Genomic DNA, 21,932 nt, shown 5'->3' on the forward strand with positions numbered 1-21,932 from the left:
ACAAGTGTAAAGACAATAATACCCAAGAGACAATAATACAAAAACAATACAAGATAAAAGCATGAAAACACTGAAAAGACTAAAATACACGTTTAAGATAAATATAAAACTAGTAAAATAGAATAAAATAAAAGGGATAAAATAAAGTCAAATAAGATCTGGAAAGGCTCTCCTATAAAAGTATGTTTTAAGAAGGGACTTAAAAGAGTTCACTGACTCAGCTGACCTGATTTCCTCGGGCAGGCTGTTCCAGAGCCTCGGGGCCCTGACAGCAAACGCTCTGTCCCCTTTAGTTTTCAGTCGAGACTCTGGAACAGACAGCAGACCTCTGCCCGAGGATCTCAAGGTACGTGCTGGTGTGTATGGGACTAAAATTTTAGAAATATAACAAGGCGAGAGGCCATGAAGAGCTTTAAAAGTAATCAATAGAATTTTAAAGTCAATTCTAAAACATACTGGGAGCCAGTGTAATGAAGCTAAAATAGAAGTAATGTGGTCATATTTCTTTGTTCTGGTTAAAAGCCTGGCAGCTGAGTTCTGGACAGTCTGGAGTCGATCAGTAGATTTTTGGGTTAAACAAAAAGCTGTTGCAATAATCTGGGCGTGATGAAATGAAGGCGTGTAAAATGGTCTCGGTGTCCTTAAAAGTTAACATAGAAATATAGCAAAAATTCGATCTAAGTTGATAAAAACATGATTGAACAAGCTTTGTGGTGTGCGGCTCGAAATTTAAATTACTCTCAAACCAAACACCAAGGTTTTTGCCACAGGCTTAATGTGATTTACTAGGGAACCAGCAGATGGCAGTGTCATCTGCTGGGACCCAATGACCAGGATTTCTGTTTTGTCTGAGTTCAGCTGGAGGAAATTATTCGACATCCATTTTTTAACTTCACAAAGGCAGTTGTTAAGTGAACTCAGCATTCCATGGTCTGTGGGCAAGTATATGTGTGTGTCATCAACATAAATATGAAAAGAAATGCCATGTTTATGGATAATATGTCCAAGGGGAAGCAGATACAAGGAAAACAAAATGGGTCCTAAGACCGACCCCTGAGGCACACCATATTTAACTGGACAGAACGAAGAGACAGTTGTTTACAGACACGCAAAACCTCCTATTTGACAGGTAGGATGAAAACCATTCTAGAGCAGTACCAGAGATCCCCACCCAGTGCCTCAGTCTGTCTAACATGATGTTGTGATCAATGGTGTCAAAAGCAGCGCTAAGGTCCAGGAGTACCAGGACTGAGGACATGCCTTCATCAGCAGACATTAAAAGGTCATTGGTGACTTTAAGCAGGGCAGTCTCAGTGCTGTGGTACCTCCTGAAACCAGATTGAAACTTTTCAAATATTTTGTTATTTTCCAGTACAGTGAGCAGCTGTTTGGACACAATTCTTTCTAGAATCTTTGCAATAAAAGGCAGTTTTGAAATTGGTCTTAAATTATGTGGGAGGGAGGGATCTAAACCAGGTTTCTTGGTGGGTTCACGCAAGCTGTTTTAAAATAATCAGGGACACAACGAGTAGATAGGTAGCTGTTGAAATCAGAGATCAAATTGGGCCCAACAGAATCTATTACTTTCAGTAAAAACTTTGTAGGTATTACATCAAGTGGGCTGGAGGACACTCTCATTTGTGATACAGTTTTTAAAAGCTCAGACAAGTCGATAGGATAAAACTGGTTAAAAGTCTCTTGTTGCTGGTGAGGAACCTCTGAGTAAGAGGCCGCGGGGGTAATAGAGGCTCCGATTGACACCACCTTATTGGTAAAATAAGAAAAAACAATTCACAGTCGTCATTAGGTTTAGTTGGGTTTACCAGCTGATCCACAGTCTTAAACAGAAACCTGGGATTGTATTTATGTGTAGTAATGAGTTCAGAAGTGTGTTCTCGCATCCTTAACCATGTTATTGAAGTTAATTAATAAATCCTTCAGACTGAGGTAATGGACTTGGAGACTGGATTTTTTCCACTTTAGGGACTTGAAGCTGAACCTCTGATGTTTGCAGTTTAGTTTCCTGATTACTGATCTTTTCCTGCAGCGATTATGACGGATTTCCTTTGATAGTTTCACAATATAGCCAAAGGTTTTGGGTCGCCTGCCTTTACATGAACATGACGGTTAATGACATCCCATTCTTAATCCGTAGGGTTTAATATGGAGTTGGCCCTCCCTTTGCAGCTATAACAGCTTCAACTCTTCTGGGAAGGCTGTCTACAAAGTTTAGGAGTGTTTTCATGGGATTTTTTGACCATTCTTCTAGAAGCACATTTGTGAGTTCAGGGCACAGATGTTGGACAAGAAGGCCGGACTCGCAGTCAACAAAAGGTGTTCTATCGGGATGGGGTCAGGACTCAAGTTCTCCACACCTAACTTGCTCATCCCTGTCTTTATGGACCTTGCTTTGTGCACTGGTGTTCATGCTGGAACAGGAAGGGGCCATCCCCAAACTGTTGCCAAAGTTGGGAGCATGAAATTATCCAATACAGTTCCTTTCACTGGAACTAAGGGGCAAACCAAACCCCTGAAAAACAACCCCACACCATAATCCCCCTCCCTGCTTCCAGTGGCGCCGTGCTGTACACCACTGCATCTTACACTTTGCATTGCACTTGGTGATGTAAGGCTTGGATGCAGCTGCTCGGCCATGGAAACCCATTCCATGAAGCTCTATACGCACTGTTCTTGAACTAATCCAAAGGCCACACGACGTTTGAGGGTCTGTAGCTACTGACTCTGCAGAAAGTTGGCAACTTCTGCACACCGTGCACCTCAGCATGCGCAGACCCAGTTTTGTGATTTCATGTGGCCTACCACTCCGTGGCTGAGCTTCTGTTGTTCCCAATCGCTTACACTTTGTTACAATACCACTAACAGTTGACCGCAAAATATTTAGTAGAGAGGAATGAATGGACTTATTGCGCAGGTGGCTGAGTTTTATGTGGGCATGTATTGGCTTATATTTCCTTCACTTTTCTGTGGAGCATTTCCAGTGAAATGAAATGTGCCGTTTTAAAACGGATTGTTTGCTTGTTTGTTAATGTTGTTGTAACCTGTGAAGATGGCGTTTGTCTTCTGCTGCAGCTTATTAAAAAGCATTCCTCCTAGTTGTTGATAAAGAACAGGTTCATACTGTATGACAATCTGTTGGAAACACTCACTGATGTCCTGCTCGGTGGACGCATCCTCTCTGCCCACGTATGTCCGTCCCTCCTGAGGTGAAAACAGAAAAAGCAAGAATTTTTTATTCCCAGTACTTTTTTTAAAAAAAACAGCCTGTGGACTTAAATATCACTTTCACTTCCATCCTGATATGAGCAGAGACAACACTTGGTGAAACGTGTTTTAAAGACGGAGTACATAATAAAGTTTGTGAGAGCTGTTTGTCCTGTCCAGCAGGTGAAGTGCTTCGGGTTATTTCTGACCTTTAAATGGTACAGGATGATGCCGGTACTGAGGAGGTCGTCGTCGATGCCGATGAGGTGAGGCAGCTCAGAGTCCAACACCACACCGATGCCCTCTTTCCTCAGAGCTAGAGTCTCCTCCTGCAGACACAAATGATTTCAGCTCTACTTTCACAAAAACAATCAAACTTGCGCACAAAGACAAAAATGATCAGCCAGATTTAAAGCTCCGTTTGTGTAAACAACACCACATGTTTTTAGGTGACAAATGAAGACCTAATTTAAAAGATTCAGTACAACCGTCTCCCGCCAAGCACACATTGACAGAGGTTGTTGGTTTCCAAAGGTTAAAATCAAGTAGATGATAATAAACAAACGCGCAATCTTACCTTGAGAATATTCTGCGTCTCGTTCCATTTGTTGGTCCACTCTTTAGTCAGCTCCAGGACCTGCAAACACAAAACAGCACAAATCAACAGAAACCAGGAGGAAAACTCTTCAGCTGAAGACTCTTATGCTCATGTTTGATCAGTTTAACAATGTTGTTGCTGATGGCCTTATTTCTAATATTTTGCTATTGTCAAGCACTTTGGCACCTCGATCTGTGAAAGGTGCTATGCCATGTTAGCCCTGCTTGGACTTAAGGCTGCTCCTAAAGGTCTGTTCTGGACAAAGCGAGACTCATGTTGGCCATGCAAAAGAATTCAGAGACTGTTGCCCACATCTTTACAGAGACCTGGGCCCATATTTATCAAGCATCTCAGAAGAACACTGCTGAGAATTCAGTGCTGCTGACCTTAAAAGTTAGTTATCAAGCATCATAGTCCTAATTTGAGTGAGGTGCAGGACTAAATCTTAAGTGTCTGTCTGGGAGCTGATTCACGACACTTTGCTGTGCTGCAAACAGGACTTCGGATGATGATGTAGCCAAGGACCAACCACTGTATAGATTTCCTTATTTAAGAATATTCAATTATTAAGATACACAATAAAATAATTGTTGGGAAGTCAATGAAACTCATGACAGTGTGTGGAGCTGTAGGTGCCATTTTTCCTGTGGCAAATAAATAAAGAGTCATCCCAACCTTCAATTTAGCTGAAAATGTATTTCTGCGTAAAGTCAGAGGTGAGATGACGTCCCTCACACACCAGCTGACAAAGATGATGCCTGCACTGTCCAACCCCGTCTTATTAACTGCCATCACAAGCCCCTAGTGGCAGCCCCTAACCACCTGAGAGACCTCTGGAGCTCTCTTAAATAACTGGAGTGTGAGAGTGATTCTTAGCTTTAAGAAATTTGATAACTTGCTTTTATTCTTAAGTTTGAAAGTAGGAGTAAATTTCATGAATTCTCAGTGCTTAAGCTTGATAAATACCGGCCCTGCTGATCAACATCCCGGATCAAGCATTAGGCAGGCGGTCCGTGTTCAGAGCTGTCAGAGCACAAGACTCCAGCCAGATGAGAGGAGGTAGACTCATCGATGATGCTTGGTGCTCAAAATGGACTCTGTTTCCCAAATGTCAGACTTTTAAATGTAAAGATGAAACCGTGTTATCATCTTGTTGCTGCTGTTTACATTCTCCCCATTATATAAGTAACTGTTTTTTTTCATTTTATCCATTTTATCTGTAAAAATATTTTAATACACATTTACTTAAGTGGCATAAAGGAACTACAAACTGTCTTTTGTACCACCTTGTGTTGTGTAATTATATAGAACCTTGATTAAATAAACTTTACTTGCTTACTATATCCTGTTCACATGAACTTTAAATGTCTTGTTCGGTGCAGCAGTTTTCAAATCAGGTGCTGCAGTTGTCGTGTTTTTCAACCTTTCCAACAAGCAGGTTCAAACCAATGAGAACATCATGAGACTCACTCTGGCTTCATTCTGGTGCAGTTTCTCCTCCATACTCAGAGCAGTGGGCGAATCCAGGAGAGCAATCTGACCCAAACACAAAACACACGGGTCAGAAACACCTTGACTGGGCTGACTGTTGTACAATTATAATGCTCACTATTGTTCAAGCCAGTAGCAAGTTACAGACAGAAAACCACAATTAATCAAAATAAAAAATTAACTAAAGAGGCATTAAGTCCATTTTCTTTACAGCGATCTCCAGAATTCAGTCCAACTACGTAGTAGGAAACATTTTACAGCTTTTGTTCATTTCACTGTTGCTCCCCCAACCTGTCGTTTCCTTTCATCCCTTTGTTTTACCACCAGATTCCCTCTGAATAATCCTCAGTGGACGTCCCTGAATCTGTGCAGACAGACAGATACTGTACCGAGTCTCTGTGGCTTTATTCTGCTCCGTCAGTGCTTGTTTACCTGGTTGCCCTGAACCAGCAGAGCTTTCAGTCGGGCGATCTCAGCCCGCAGTTCTCTGATCAGCCTGACGTTGCCGTCCTCGTTGATGGTGGGTTTGTTGATGATGTTCTTGGCTCGGTTAGCGTATCGCAGAGTGCTGAGCGTCTCGCCGTAGTTCACGTCGGCGGGGGAAACAGCTGCAACAAGAAATTATTTTAAACATCAAATACACATCAGTTCTTTTTGAAAAATGTTACATGATTGCGTGTGATTTCATGTTTTTGCTTCTCACTGGCGATCATGATGGTCTTGGAGTTGCCACCCAGGCTGTCTTTCAGCAGCCACGTCAGCACGGAGTCTCTGTAGGGCACGAACCCGGACTTCTTCTTCAGGTTGGTGTTCACTCCGTCCTGCGACATGTCGGCTGCACAGAAACGGGAAACAGATGTTCAGTCGACAAACAAAGTGAGCCAAAAATACACACAGACGAAACTTGAAACAACACAGAAAGCACTTCAGATTTATTATCTTCTGTTTCTGACCAAGAGAAGAGATGACGTTGCCCAGGGTGACGAGCGACTTGTTAATGTTCCCTCCTTCTTTCAGGCGGACGCCCGTCGCGCCGGTGGCGTCAGCTCGCTCGCTGCCGGCCAGATCGACCAGGTGGATCTTACTGACCGTCTCACTGGGCATCTCTGCATCGAACTTAGCCTGACAGAAAGAGAGCGATACAAGATGCAATTATGTCTAACTGTACGAATGAAATGATTTTCAATAAAACACAAAATCAGATTCAGTTTCTATGAGGGATTTTGGCACAGAAACAGAAGCTCATTTGCATATCCTCCACATAGTTTCCACACAGTTTGTACACCGATCAGCCATAACATTATGACCACCTGCTGGCCTGGACTCAACGGTCATCGGCATCAACTTTTTCAGCAGTTTGACCTACAGCACGTTTGTTGGATCGGACCACACGGGCCAGCCTTCGCTCCCTGTGTGCGTCCATGACCCTTTTGCCAATTCAGCACTTTTCCTTCCTTGGACAGCGGTTGATAGGTACTGACCTCTGCAGACCGGTTTGGAGACGTTCTGACCCAGTCGTTTAGCTTAAATCCTCATGCTTGCCCATTTTTCCTGCTTTTAACACGTCAACTCTGAGGACACAATGTTCACCTGCTGCCTGATATATCCCAACCACTGACAGGTGACATGGTAAAGAGGTAATTAATGTTGTTCACTTCATCTGTCAGTGGTCATAATGTTATGGCTGATCGTTGTATAGATTATGGTGACAAAATCTGCCTACAATGACCTGTGGTTGAAAAGATAACATGTTTTTACGTATTTAAAAAAAACTGTAGCTATTCTCGACAAATACTCGGCATTATTATTACAAACTTTCAGTCAAAACAAATGAGACTTCAGTTCAGTGACTGTCAACCTGAAAAAAAAAAAAAAAAAATTATAAATAGCCATAACTGAAACTATCATTTTCTCGATATGCTGTTTTGCCTTTACGTAATTAATCTCAGGTCCCAACACAGAAAACCTGTACTACCAAAAAGTTAAAGCACTTATTTTTAGAGACTTTCTCCCTCTGTGGTGTCGAGTTTCCTCCACAGAAATATTTACATCCTTAACTCTCTAAACAGTTTCTGACCTGTGTGAAGTTGATGGTGAAGATGGCGTGAGAGCGGCTGCTGACGTCGTTCATGTCGGTGCTGGCGGTGGTGCGGTTGATGTTTCCGGCCTCCATCAGCTCCTCCACGTCACTGTAGTTCTGCACCAGGTGTTTGGACAGATCTGAGATCAGGACAGAGGGAGCAGGTCACAGGAAGTAAACAGGTAAACAAAACGCTGAGAAATCACATTAACCAGGTGCATGTTCATCAATTTTAAAAGCCTTAAAGAGGTGGTATTCTGCTTTTTCCCCTCTCCTTTATTGAGTTAAATACCTTTTTTGTGCATGTAACAGGTTTGCAAAGTGAAAAAGCCCAAAGGGAGTTCCCATCTCCCACAGAAAACTCTGCTCTGAACTGCCTGAAAACAGCTCGTTTGTAGTCCAGCCGCTTCCCTTATATGAGGCACATTTAGCTTCATGAAAGCTAAATGCGCCTCATAGAACACTCGCCAAGCGGCTACTCCGACACGCCCTCAAAAACAGTGAGCTGCAGCACACAGCTCTTCTCTCCCTTCCAAACACTAGCTACCCTCCAGGCAGTCTGTGGACATAAAATTGTTCCTGTGATGTAGAGACAGAGCTCAGTTAAAACTTTATGGATGAAAGATACTTTTGTTACAGATTAATCACCACTTTGAAACTCTTGCTCCAGTCCATGTTGCCAAGCTGGTACAGCAACATGTACAGCTGAACCGAAGCCGTGTTTACCGAGAAGGGTCCAGCTGCGGCCCGCAGACAAACGTGACAGAAGTTGAACTTCCATATATGGTTTGTCGTCCTAAGCCAACGCGTGCAAAACGTGATGACGTTTATCTCGGCAGTTCAGCCCACGCAGAGCCATTAAAAAAAAGAAAAAAAAAAGACCCGATAAATAAGTGTCAACCAATCAGTGTACATTATGTGTTAAAATTTACTCGATACTATAATTATATAATATTATTATAGTATATTAATACTGTAAATATGTATTTATAATAGCGTAATGATAATAAAGCAATGTTTCAATTCATACTGTTGTAGATTTTATTTGTTCCAAAGTAATTTTAAGTTTCAAGAACCAAGAATATTCTGTACATCACAAGCCAGATGTATCTTGATTTAGGTTAAAACTTTACAACATTACTGAGAATTTAATGATAGAATAGCGTTACGAACATTGACACTATTGTTCAGCGGTTGCTGGACACGTCTGCTGTGTTGGGCTGCAGTGGTCTGGAGCTAACTAGCACCAGCTGGCTAACAATTCCTGACAGCCCCCCGAAGTATATTGCTCTTACCCTAACCATCACAGGGTGTGTGCCTAAAGTTATTGATTGTATGCATGTCAACTGGTTATCGTTAACCCTACAGTGGCGCAGACAGCGCTAACCTCCATTATGTTGCTGGGCAGCCTCCACTAACGTTACTGCAGCTATATATTGACACCCGCTGGCACTTGTCAACTCCGAAAACGTTTGAACACATTTTTGATTCGCCGTCAATTTTCGTCAGACCGCCGATATTTGACTTCTACACAGTTGATTTCTCGCCTCAAAACTTCTCAGAAGTGTATTTAAAGTTCTGTTGTTGGCTTCTAAAGAATAAGACATTAGGATCTATACTGTACCTAAACATTCATGGCAATAGGCCTGAGAGAGAGAGAGATCTCTCATCTCATGGAAACAAGTTTCTGCCGCTAAATATCAAAGTTTCCTCCTCACCAGAGGAACAGGTGGCCAGGCAACAACTATCACAATAAAAAGTAAATTCAATTCCGCGACTTCATTCCCCTGCAGCAAAGTCGCGGACATCAGCCCAAGGATCGGTATGTGATGTCTCCGTCGCTCGGAAGCGCTTCCACCAGCTGCCGTGGTCCGTGTGTGGCGGTGGCGTCACTTACTGATCCTTTAGAAATGCTTGGCAAAATGGTGCGTGTGTGGAAGCTACTCGGTCAATAAAAGAGCTTTGATTTGATCTGATTCAGAAAACAGCGACGCTACCACCAAGCTACTGAGAAATATAGTTAAACTAATAACGGAGCTACTTGTAGCGACGCTACTGCTCAATACTGCTCGTACGGTGGGCACGTTGAAGCAAGCTCGGTGGCAGTAGGGCGCTGAGACTTTTACCTCCACGAGCCACGTCTCTATACATAACCGGCGTGAACTAGTGTTTACATCACCACAGCCAATTACAATCACTTTTAGATTTGGGCACGTCAAGCATGCTGCACGCTTATTGGCTCATTTACGTTAAAGAACCTCTAGGTATCAAAATTTGGTGCCGAAAGACAAGACATTTTTTGATACTCGATGGTATTGAGGCTATTCGGTCGGTGCCTAAAAAGTATTGAACTCGATACCCAGCCCTAGCAGTAGGAAAAAAAAAAAATGGTGTTTTTTGAAAATTAAACCATGTAAACCTGTTCTGGTACAACCTCTAAATAAGATTTTGAACCTAAAAATTATACATACATATACTGAACCCACTGCGAACACAGTAAAACTGGAACTGAAATCAGGATGCATAATAAGTTAATAACAAATAAGACTTCAACCAAACTCATGCAGATAAGTTCGAGAACTAAAAGTAACATAAATTAAAATAAAAATACAACTCTCCAGTAGAGTTTTGGTGGTGAATTCTGACTCTCACCTTCTACATACGGTCCGTCCTTTGGATGCTCCCTGACTCTCAGGTTGTAGGTCTGAGTGGATTTCCTCCTCAGCAGGTCCCTCACCCTCTCGTTGTAGATCTCCAGGTAGCTGAGGGAATAAACCAATCCCAGCTCAGCGCTCTGTATCTCAGGTTTGTCCTGTTATATTGACTTTTCTTCTACTTGCCTTGAAACACTAAAACTGCAGGACTGAAATAATAAAGCGGGGTCACATCCCCCTCAAATGGTGCAACACAGGTTTATATCATGTGTACAAACAAGGTGTTATGGTCGGCAGGGCACAGTTCTTTGTGTTCCGTTACTGTGGGGCAGTTTTCCCCCTTTTCTATTTGTTAAGATCATCCCTTCTTGTGTTAACTGCAGAGACAGCTGTGATTTAATCTGAGCAGTCAGCCTCTGCGCCTCTCTCATGTTAACGTGTGTGATGGTTAGCCTAAAAGTTAAATTATGTTGTGTTATGTTTGAGGGATTAGATTAGTGAATTCGTTCAAATGTCTGAACACTAGGTGTTACGGGTGGCTGCTAACATGCGTTTTATTCTTTACAGGTGAGATTAGTCCAGCCAGGTAGCGTGTTAGTGCTGACAGGTGAAAACGATGACACGGCCTTTAATATGGAAAACCCTCCAATGAGCACAGAGCGTGAAGGTGTAGTGGTCAGAACAATAAATAGCAGCTTCTCTTCTGCATATGAAGATAAACAGCACTTTGAATTCTGGTCTCACCTGACTTCTGTACGAAATGAAGCTTCGTCCCATCGACTCGACGTAGCGATACGGCTGAACAAACCTTCACAGAACCTCGGGATCAGACCTGCATCTCCCTAAAACAACAACAAAGAAAGGTTAGACGTCAGCTTAACGCCCCCTCCTGCCCTCCACGAGGAGGATGAACATGTTGCGGATATTTCTTAACCAGTTCTTAAACAGAAGCTTCACTCCTTCTACCATCATTCATCAGCACAAAAGCTCAAGCTTCAGTTATTATTTTACACCTAACAATGAACATTTTAATACATTCTGTAATAGTCTGTAATAAAGTGAAGCAGGGACGTGTGAAACAGCATTTTAAAGATGTTTTACTGGCAGTGCACATTTTTTAAAAGCACCTTCAAAATCACTTTTCTTTATATCTTGTTGTTTGTGTCCTAGTGTTTATGCATTGTTGCTTTTATTTCCTCCCTCCTGTAAAGGATCTTATCAGTTTACTCTTCTCACATCTCAGAGGAACCGGCTGATCTGCAGGTTTATTGACCACGAAGCTGCTAATCCACCTCGCAGCCGAGTGCAGATAAGATTGAACGTATAAATAAAACCTCATGTGGCTCCGTAGTCGGACTCGTCTCCCTCATCAGATTAGCGACCTTTGACAACTCGTACTTGTCTATAATATTTAATCTGGCCTATTATTAAGCCAACAATAAACAAATAAAGAAAGTGTCTACAGCATCCCGACCTACGGGTAGAGATATTCACCGTGTTTCTTATTGTCAACAAACCCCAGGAAAAGACCAAAACAAACCTATCTACTAACAAGTGTTAATCTGTGCCATGGAGCTCCATTGTTGTCCAACATTAATTTTTCATAAAAAACTACAGTGAGGAGCCGTTTCAGGAAATTACTAATTCTTTAAAAAAATAAAAATCAATGAGCTTGGAGCTGAGAGCTACAGACGAACATGTTGTTGGATATTTTAAAGAGATATGTTGACACTAATATCTGGTGCAGACTAGAGTACAATTTAAAGAGGTGGTATTATGGTTTTTGGCTTTTCCACTCTCCTTTATTGAGTTATATATCTTTTTTGTGCATGTAACAGGTTTGCAAAGTGAAAAAGCCTAAAGTCCAGCCCAAAGGGAGTTCCCATCTCCCACAGAAAACTCTGCTCTGAACCGCTTGAAAACAGCTCGTTTGTAGTCCAGCCTTTACTTCCCTTTCTTGTGACATCACAAGTAAATACGTGACATAATGCTAGCTGAGCGGCTAGTCCGACACACCCTCAAAACCAGCGGGGGAAAAACAGCGAGCTGCAGCACACAGCTCTCCTCTCCCTCCCAAACACTAGCTACCCTCCAGGCAGTCAGTGGACAGAAAGTTGTTACTGTGATGTAGAGACAGAGCTCAGTTAAAACTTTATGGATGAAAGATACTTTTGTTACAGATTAATAACTCACCACTCTGACACTTGTTCCAGTCCATGTTGCCAAGCTGGTCGGCAACATGTACAGCTGAACCGAAGCTGTTTACCGTCTTTTCGCTGACCCGCCTTTCTCTGCTTCTGATTGGCTAGTAGTCCTTAACTAGGACCCGGGTTCAATTCCCCACTCTGACACATCTACCACTGTGTCCCTGAGCAAGACACTCCTAGCTGCTCCAGAGGCGTGCGGCCTCTGACATATATAGCGATTGTAAGTCAGCTAAATGAATTAATGTAATGAAATTGTGTGCTGGAGGACTTGGACTCGTGGTTCTTGCCGTCAAATTAGAATTGCAACAATTAATCAATCAACCAAAAATGAATGAGCAACTATTTTGTTAAAATCGAAAAAGTTATTTTACAAGCACAGACTCAAAGCATTAACTTGTTCCAGCTTCTCAAATGTGACGATTTGTTTGTTTTTCTTTGCCATGTATGACAAAAATTTTAATTTATTAAACTTTTTTAGACAGCATGGCCCCAAATAATGAATAATCAACAGATGAACAATAAATGCTCTGTTGTTGACACTAGTCTTCTGACAGATGAATAATTTGAACTGTATTTCTGGAGGACAGGTTCTCGAGTGTGAATGTTAAATATGAGTTTTGTCTCACTGGATTTCCCATCATGGTGTAGGACTTCCCCGAGCCGGTCTGACCGTAGGCGAAGACGCAGGCGTTGTATCCCTCAAACGCCGCCTTCAGCACATCTGAGCCCAGATCTTTGAAAACCTGCAAATAAGATCAAGAAAATAAAAGAGCTTTTCTTTCTGCCAAGACATCTTTAACTGCTGCATGACAATGCAAACATTTCACTCCAGATTTGTGACTCTCATGACTCAGTATTGATGTTGCAGAACTGTAATGTGACCATCACACAGCTCATGACAAGCTTGACTCATGTTAGTAAACACACACAGAGTCTATCAGCAAAAAGCTGCTTTGCCCGAGGACAAGAGTTTGATAAATCCTACCGCCCTCTGACCCCAAATCCAAACCTTTGTTGCCACTAATCATCCAAAAAGAACAGGAGATTGGAAAACATCCCAGACTAATCCTTTGAAACCCAGGCTGCTGCACACTTTTACTGACAGCTTTGTTATTACATGTCTCATCTAGGCATTCCATACATCTATCGTAAGAACAAGACACGACACTTTGCATGTCAGCGGCACTATGCCTGTTTTATGATAGAAAGGCAGTTTTCACAATGTGTAACTGTATAGATTTTTTGCCAGATATCAATATTTGAGTAGATGGAGCAACGATCGAACCAACGATGGTCGGACTTTGAGAGTCAAAAAATTCTAAACCATACAAACTTTGTGGGTTTTGTCACTACAGTCCCCATCATGCTCACAGTGATGTAAACAGGAAGTTGTCACAACATAGAGAGCCTTTATATAGACTTTTAAACTCAAATCCATCCTCGGCACTGCTCCATTAAATATAGCTTACATCTGTCTGCTACTCAGCAGAAGGGAATTACAAACCCGTCAACACAGTCACCTACGCCGTAGCCTGACGTGCACTTCCTCAAAAATGTAACCACACGTCGAGGTGACGCACGTAGCCCTGACGCAGGAGTACAAATCAAGCAAAAGTCCCTCCTCTTCCAGTGGACCACCATGGGACCTTAATTTGGAAAAATTGTGTCCTATACATTACACACGTCTGTCAGTTTAAAAAATAATTTAAGTCAAGAAAGTTTGTTTGTGAAACTGTTGAAAGACTAAATAAGTAATTACATAAACCACAAACCCAAAAGAAGTGTATGTGACATTATAAGTGTTTAGCGTTACAGCGCCAACATGTTGGTGATGTCTATTTAACAAGAGACAAGAGATGAATGTCATTGGACGGTTTCACACAAAACTAAATTTACTACTATACTGTTTTATGACAAACTGCGACTTTCACGATTTAAATGATCTTTTAAACTGACAAACATCATGTGTGTAATTCAGGACACAATTCAAACGGGATCCAAACATTAGTAGTCTCTTACTGTTGACACATTTCTTCTGAAATAAGTTCCCATGGGGCAGAAGGGTTAGGGAGGGACTACATCTGAGCCTGTATTTTTCACTCCAACATTTACATTTCGGTGCGTCTGCAACGTGGAAAGTCATGTTGCTGGAATTATGTTTTTCTTGAAGACAAGCGTAAAAGTCTCTGCAGCTCTAAGCAGAACAGGTTCTTCTGGATAACCGCAGGTCGCAGAGAAACCGACACGACTTCCTCCCACAACACCAACACCGTGCCCCGGTAGCCCAGTGGTCAGATTCTTGTCAGTATTATCATTCAGCTGATTTCATGTCTGAATAGATGTTTAACCCTTTCATGCATGATGTCCGCTACACAGTAGACAGATATTTGGAAGCCATTTTGAGCCATTAAAGTTACAGTACCATCATGTCCCAACCATCACGTGGCGGACTCCCAAAGTGTTGTCTACAACTGACCCTTCGCTAAGCCACGCCCCGAATACACAGCTGGCCAATCACAGCGCAGTATAGGACTCTCTCTAACTGAGGTCCAACACTTTTCATGGCTACGCTCCACTGACTAATGCAAAAAGTCGTTTTCTAGCTTTTCATGGCTGTATTTTTCTAAGATCTGGTCAAACGCTGTTCCTGGGTCACTTGTAATAGTTACAGTCGTTGCCCAGAGAGGTTGAAAGGAGAAGTACAATTTATTCTCTTCCAAAACCTAAAATAAATCCAAAAAAAATGTCGGCTGTGGATTGTTCCTAATGTAATGTTAGTTAGCTAACGCTAGCTAACTTCCTACTGAACTAACTGCAGTAACAGACAGTGGCAGCGCAGGTAGTTTGTTGGACTTAGCAACAGTAACTAACCCCCCGTTAGTTACTGTTGCTAAGTCCAACAAACTACCGGCGTGGCTTAGCGAAGGGTCAATTCCATTTGATTATTATCTTTACATCTCTTGAATTTATGATGCAGTATATCTAAATGACAAACAGGTGAGGAAAGCTGAGATGCACCAAGTACCTCAGCAATAATTAGACCGGTACAAAAACCTATTTTCTAGACTAAATAGCCAGATTTTAATTATATATTTCTTATACATTTTTTGTATAGTTTTGTGACCCAAAATGCATCTGCTCTGTTGGAGTGGATGTTATGAGCCAAAGGGTTTATTCTGCCTTGTTTTGTATGTTTTATGTAAAATTTTTATATAATTCCTACTAACTAATAACTTTATGTATTTATACCACTTGCTTTTAGTAATGTGTAATATTTTAGACCTAAATTAAGTTCTGCTAAAACACTTTGGATGCAGTGGACACATTTCAAAATGAAATACATTGGGGAGGAAAGTTTATAGGCATACTTTTTCAATTATTACTTTGCGATTTAATAATTCATCCATGAAAGGGTTAAAAGTAGGGCAGGACAATAACGGCCAAAAATTTTATCAAGATAAAAAGTTTCATATCTTTTGAAATTGATAATTATCACGATAAATATCCAATCTTTATTTCTTTCGAGTTTAAAGGCTAATTTCTGCTCCTGAGTGAAAGTTGAAAGAAACCTGATGGTTAATTGTGGTTTAAACTCTTCTTTACAGTCAACACTTTGAGGTCAAACAGTGGATCACTTCACATCTCTGAGGTAGAACATTCAAAATAATTATGATAAAGTCTTTGTCAAAAAATATGCATGAGTAAAATTAAGTAAAAGCTTTTTCCTCAACAAAAATAAATAACTTAATTAAAAAAAATTAAGTCCTAATTCGTGTTGATTCAAGTGAATCAAATCAAACATTTATTGAACATGTGTTATTGAAAAAGATTATATCGCGATAATTATTGTTTTATTGTCCAGCCCTAGTTAACAGTTAAGTTTTTCAAATGGAAAAAAAAGGAAAGAGAAACGCTGTGACTGGTATTTACCTTTTCCTGGGAAACAAATGTGGAGCTCTTACAGTCCATGGAGTCGTAGGAGAAGTCATACGTGAATGTTTTAGTTCGATCCCTCATCGAATCTCCTGCGATGCCATCAGGGATCTTTGGAAATCAGAACACAAAATATTAAAAGATGCATTTTCAGCATGAATTACAGGCGCTGTTAAACAGAGGTAGTGTTTCTGTTCTTTTGGGGATAAAGAAAGTACCTTCAGGTTGGTGATGGAGGTTTTGGTTCCTTCCATCTTGATGATGCATTTTGCAGCCAAATCCTTCTCTCTGTAAAAGATCAATATTATTTATGTATTAAGCTGCTGCTTTTATTGCTCATCTTACAACAGGAACCCTGGACTCCTTTAGGAAACGGAAGTCTCGTTTCTTGCTCTGAAATCTGCTGAGAGGCAAGTTCTTGCGGTGGAGACTTTATTTCCTTTTGTAACTTTTGTAAACTCCAACACAACAAACTCCTTCAACAAATCACCTCGCACCAGATTTCAGAGCGAGGACTGTCCTTGAACAGAGACTTCAGTTTCCTGGTAAAGAAACAAAACTTTTTGTACCTACTAGTTATTAACTAAATAATTTCTGCTCTAATTTAGTTCTTGAACAATTTTAGAAACATACCAACAATAACATTAATTAAATTCAATACTTCTTAGATCTTTTTCTTATCCGGTTGGTCAGACAACATTAAAAAAAGAGTAAAATAGCTTTTTAAAAATTAGCATGACTGACTGCAACATTTAACAGGTGTTTGTTATGTCAAGCATAAAAAGTCTGCTTTAAGAGCAGATATTTCCTTACATAGATTTATATTTGCACAGATTTCAAAACTTTTTGTATCTACAGGTCATTTCAACACCAAAATGAAACCATCATGAAAATAGGGGCCAGGTTTAAAAATACAGAAACTATACTTTAAGGCTATCTGCACGCCTCCCCAATAACGTTTTCTAGTTATAATTTTATCATCGTCAGCGTCTCATGGATGATAATGGAAAAATCAGGAAATTAAAAAGTTATAAAATGAACCTTTATCTAATTTGTGGTGAAGTCCAATATCAGCTGCTTTTTTATTCTGCATCACAGACAAAAATGAGGAAAAAAAAAATCAAATATATTAAAACTACATCAAACCGTAAGTTGTATGCTTCTGTAGATATCCTGTTATTTATTTTACACACATTTCTGTGTGATCCAGATTCAAATAACTGCTGCTGTATCTCTGGTGTCCAAAGTAAGAAGAAAAAAAAAAAAAAAAAAACTTCCAACAGTTTGAACAATGCTCTGCTGTTTAACTTCAGTTTGTGACAGCCTTTAGTTTTCCACACAAAACATGGCTGTCATCAATAAAATCCACATGACTGAGCCTGAATTGTATCAGCAGGGAGACATGTTTGCTTAGTCGGGTGTAATTAAATATTCTGTCTCCACCCCGGTTTGTTGTCCAGCTCCTTCATGTTTGAGTCAAAGATAATCTGTGCAGCCGCTGTCACTTTAAAAAGCAGCAGCTGAGCTTCCCGGGACATAAAAGGTGTCGTGATCTTCAGAGCGACAATAACCAAACAACACATTATGCAATACGGTGTCATTATGTCGTATAATGGAGGTTAACACACAAAAAATGATTTTAAAGGTCAGTGGAGTTTAGTTTAGGGCTGCAACTAACAACTACTTTCTTCATCAAATAATATTATAAATGATAAACAGTTTTAGTCTATAAACTAATTGAATAAAAAAATAAAATTAGTTGTATCAAATTAATCGCCAAGTCATGTTTTTTAAAGAAAAGTGATCTGACTGTGACAGTATCCTGAATATCTTTGGGTTTTGGAAAAAAAAAAACATTTCAGGATGTCATCTTAGGTTTTGGGGATACACACTGATCGACATTTTTTTACCATTTTCTGACATTTAGATTTTCTGTCAATCTACTAATCGATTAATTAACCAAATAATTTTTGCTATAATGTAGTTCCTGAACAATTTTAAAAACATCCCAAATAGGGGAAAATCACTCAGTTTGAGCGCAACAAGGTTTATTACCAGAGCAGTCAAATGATTGATTAAACAGTGAGTAATAATTAACAAATTCAATACTTGTTTGATCATAGAAATCATGTATCTGTTTCTTATCCTCTTTATATTGGGCTTAGGGCGGTTGGTCAGACAAGATGAAAAGAGTAAAATAACTTACTAAAATAGTTAGTATGACTACTTGGTATCATTTTATTTTGTATTGAACCTAAATTCTGTTTATGTGGCAATCAAATTGTATCTGTAGCACAGAGTACGGCAAACTGACAAGCTTCAAAAGCTTTGATCAGATATTTCCTAACACTGATTTAGATTTTTAGAGACAATACAGGCAGTAGGCTACTTTGCGATTTCGATAAAATTTCAATTAATTGTTCAGCCATAGTTCAGTTCATCTTTAGGGAAACAGCTCAGATTTACCGGAATGGTAAACAAGAGAAAGTTTGATAATAGTAATATTCATACTGGTTGAAATAAACTTTTTGACAGCAGCCTATCCCCCACCTTTGCTGGACAAGAGATTTGCAGGAAAGAAATTAAAGATCTGCCGGTTGCACAAAATACCTTAAGTTTGACACATAAGTCTTAATTTCTCCTTAGCTAGGGGATTAACTTAAAGGTGTTGCACAGAATCCCTAAAAAGGTTTCCTTAGTAAAAGAAAAACGTTAAATAGGGCTGTCGCAATAACCGCAACATTGAGATACCCCGCTTTGGTCAAGCCTACCGCGGAGGATGGCAAGCACCAACAACCGAAATGTTCATACTTTACACTTTAGCGTTTGTTAACTTAATAAATTAGTGCTTTAAAAGTTGAAGAAATTATTCGTTTTTTGTGCAACGGTTTCACAAATTTAAGTTATTCCGGAAGTTTAAGGCCAAGATAAGGAGAAAACCATAAATACTTGTGAAGTGAACATTTTAAGGAAACCTTAAAGAGAAAACTTAAGGGTGTTTTGTGCAACCGAATTTAATTAAAGGAAATCTCAGCTCAGACTTTAAGGAAAATCTTAACTTTTGTGCAAAGGTGAGTTCAGTGACTGAAGTCCCAGGACTATTAATTGAAGTTTTTACAGTATTTGAGCCGAAGACCATCATGTTGCTTTTTAAACAATCCTGTAGTTTTGTTGAAAATCTTACTGAAAAAGATTTTGCTGGTTAAAACAGTCGTAGGGTGACGGTTTAGCGGCTCAACAAGAGGGAACCATGTTTGCTCTCCAGCTGCACCTGTCAGGAACAACCATGTGAGTTTGTTGTCAGCCTCCTAATTTAAATCACTGCACCCACGAAAACCACAAAACACCAGCTGCATCCACACACAGCCACCTGAACTGACCTAAAACTTTACATAACAGTTAAAATAAAATAACACTATTAAAATAACCTTACAAACGCCTGCAGCTGTAGTAAGTAAGTAAATTTCTTGAGTCTCCTTGTGTGGATTAAACAGCCACTGACCTCAGTTAGCATCATAAAAACAACCACTTTCTCACATTGTACTTGCTGAAAAGTGATGGTTCGCGTTTAACAACCGTGTTATTGTGCTTAACTCACCGCCTGTTCATGGGTCGGACCCGCACAGCCACCCGAACCGAAGCCATCGCACATCACCGCTGTTGTCCGGTCCAGTCAGTCAGTTAGCCTCAAACGTGCCGCTTTATAACAAGCTAATGAGCTAACAGGCTAACCGCTTAGCATGAGACACAGCGGGATAAAGAGGGCAAAAGTCGCAAAGATAACCCGACTGAGTGCTCACGAAAAGTTTAAACTAGACAGATAGTGAGGAGAAGAGAGGGTCGCCAACGTGGACAGATGTTATCGTTGTCCGGTGACACCGCGTCGCCGTCCCGGCGTCAACCGACTCGCATCCATGGTCACTGCTAAGTTGCCTGTTAGCCTGTTTTTAGCTAGCGTTCATGTGACAAAAAAAATCAGCTGATAAAAACATTACATCTGTACGGAAGCCAGGAGAAGACAAAACTGAAAATGAGTATAAACATGGTAAATAATATGTGTCTGTATTTACAAAAAAATAAGTGTATATGTACAAAATATGTATGTGTAAATGTACAAATATATATATTGTTTGTGTATATTTAAAGTATATGTACAAAAAAGTTTATGTGTAGGATATGTAAAAAATATATATATTATTCAGCTTGTGTTTCTGCTTTTGTGTTTCAGTCCTTTCCGTCTGTTGTCTTGCGTTCAGTCTGCCCATTTTATATATCTGGTTGTGTTCTGTCTGCTTGTGTTCTCGATTAGTTTGTTTTCGTGTTTCTTGTGTTCTCGATTAGATTGTTATCTGTCTGCGTGTGTTCTTAATTAGTTTGTTATCTGTCTTCTTGTGTTCTTGATTAGTTTGTTATCTGTCTGCTTGTGTTCTTGATTAGTTTGTTATCTGTCTGCTTGTGTTCTAGATTAGTTTGTTTTCGTGTTTCTTGTGTTCTTGATTAGTTTGTTATCTGTCTTCTTGTGTTCTTGATTAGTTTGTTATCTGTCTTCTTGTGTTCTTGATTAGTTTGTTATCTGTCTTCTTGTGTTCTTGATTAGTTTGTTATCTGTCTTCTTGTGTTCTTGATTAGTTTGTTATCGTGTTTCTTGTGTTCTCGATTAGTTTGTTATCTGTCTGCTTGTGTTCTTGATTAGTTTGTTATCTGTCTGCTTGTGTTCTTGATTAGTTTGTTATCTGTCTTCTTGTGTTCTTGATTAGTTTGTTATCTGTCTGCTTGTGTTCTTGATTAGTTTGTTATCGGTCTGCTTGTGTTCTTGATTAGTTTGTTTTCGTGTTTCTTGTGTTCTCGATTAGATTGTTATCTGTCTTCTTGTGTTCTTGATTAGTTTGTTATCTGTCTGCTTGTGTTCTTGATTAGATTGTTATCTGTCTTCTTGTGTTCTTGATTAGTTTGTTATCTGTCTTCTTGTGTTCTTGATTAGTTTGTTATCGTGTCTGCTTGTGTTCTTGATTAGTTTGTTATCTGTCTTCTTGTGTTCTTGATTAGTTTGTTATCTGTCTGCTTGTGTTCTTGATTAGTTTGTTATCTGTCTGCTTGTGTTCTTGATTAGTTTGTTATCTGTCTGCTTGTGTTCTTGATTAGTTTGTTATCTGTCTGCTTGTGTTCTTGATTAGTTTGTTATCTGTCTGCTTGTGTTCTTGATTAGTTTGTTATCTGTCTGCTTGTGTTCTTGATTAGTTTGTTATCTGTCTCTTGTGTTCTTGATTAGTTTGTTATCTGTCTTCTTGTGTTCTTGATTAGTTTGTTATCTGTCTTCTTGTGTTCTTGATTAGTTTGTTATCTGTCTTCTTGTGTTCTTGATTAGTTTGTTATCTGTCTTCTTGTGTTCTTGATTAGTTTGTTATCGGTCTGCTTGTGTTCTTGATTAGTTTGTTATCTGTCTGCTTGTGTTCTTGATTAGTTTGTTATCTGTCTTCTTGTGTTCTTGATTAGTTTGTTATCTGTCTTCTTGTGTTCTTGATTAGTTTGTTATCTGTCTGCTTGTGTTCTTGATTAGTTTGTTATCTGTCTTCTTGTGTTCTTGATTAGTTTGTTATCGGTCTGCTTGTGTTCTTGATTAGTTTGTTATCGTCTGCTTGTGTTCTTGATTAGTTTGTTATCTGTCTTCTTGTGTTCTTGATTAGTTTGTTATCGGTCTGCTTGTGTTCTTGATTAGTTTGTTATCGGTCTGCTTGTGTTCTTGATTA

General features: G+C 39.9%; 1 protein-coding gene across 6 annotated transcripts in view; it reads right to left on the minus strand.

Annotated features, from left to right (window-relative positions):
* The window catches only part of kif16ba (kinesin family member 16Ba), a 39,482-nt gene extending 19,344 nt beyond the window's left edge, over window positions 1-20,138 (minus strand). For 4 of the 6 annotated variants that reach the window (XM_046046672.1, XM_046046654.1, XM_046046661.1 and 1 more), the window contains exons 1-14: window positions 19,784-20,137; window positions 16,404-16,473; window positions 16,183-16,296; window positions 12,879-12,995; window positions 10,790-10,887; window positions 10,044-10,153; window positions 7,389-7,531; window positions 6,265-6,433; window positions 6,015-6,146; window positions 5,744-5,919; window positions 5,291-5,356; window positions 3,800-3,859; window positions 3,432-3,551; window positions 3,168-3,219 (exon numbers count right to left, since the gene is read on the minus strand). In XM_046046672.1, the coding sequence (XP_045902628.1) occupies window positions 3,168-3,219; window positions 3,432-3,551; window positions 3,800-3,859; window positions 5,291-5,356; window positions 5,744-5,919; window positions 6,015-6,146; window positions 6,265-6,433; window positions 7,389-7,531; window positions 10,044-10,153; window positions 10,790-10,887; window positions 12,879-12,995; window positions 16,183-16,296; window positions 16,404-16,473; window positions 19,784-19,830 (1,474 nt within the window). In that variant the 5' untranslated portion in view covers window positions 19,831-20,137. Of the gene's footprint in view, window positions 1-3,167; window positions 3,220-3,431; window positions 3,552-3,799; window positions 3,860-5,290; window positions 5,357-5,743; window positions 5,920-6,014; window positions 6,147-6,264; window positions 6,434-7,388; window positions 7,532-10,043; window positions 10,154-10,789; window positions 10,888-12,878; window positions 12,996-16,182; window positions 16,297-16,403; window positions 16,474-19,783 lie in introns of all 6 variants that reach the window. The other 2 variants (XM_046046688.1, XM_046046678.1) reach the window with 1 other exon arrangement.
* Between the last annotated feature and the right edge of the window lie 1,794 nt (window positions 20,139-21,932).

Source organism: Micropterus dolomieu, linkage group LG01, assembly GCF_021292245.1.
Source record: "Micropterus dolomieu isolate WLL.071019.BEF.003 ecotype Adirondacks linkage group LG01, ASM2129224v1, whole genome shotgun sequence".
Lineage (NCBI taxonomy): Eukaryota > Metazoa > Chordata > Actinopteri > Centrarchiformes > Centrarchidae > Micropterus > Micropterus dolomieu.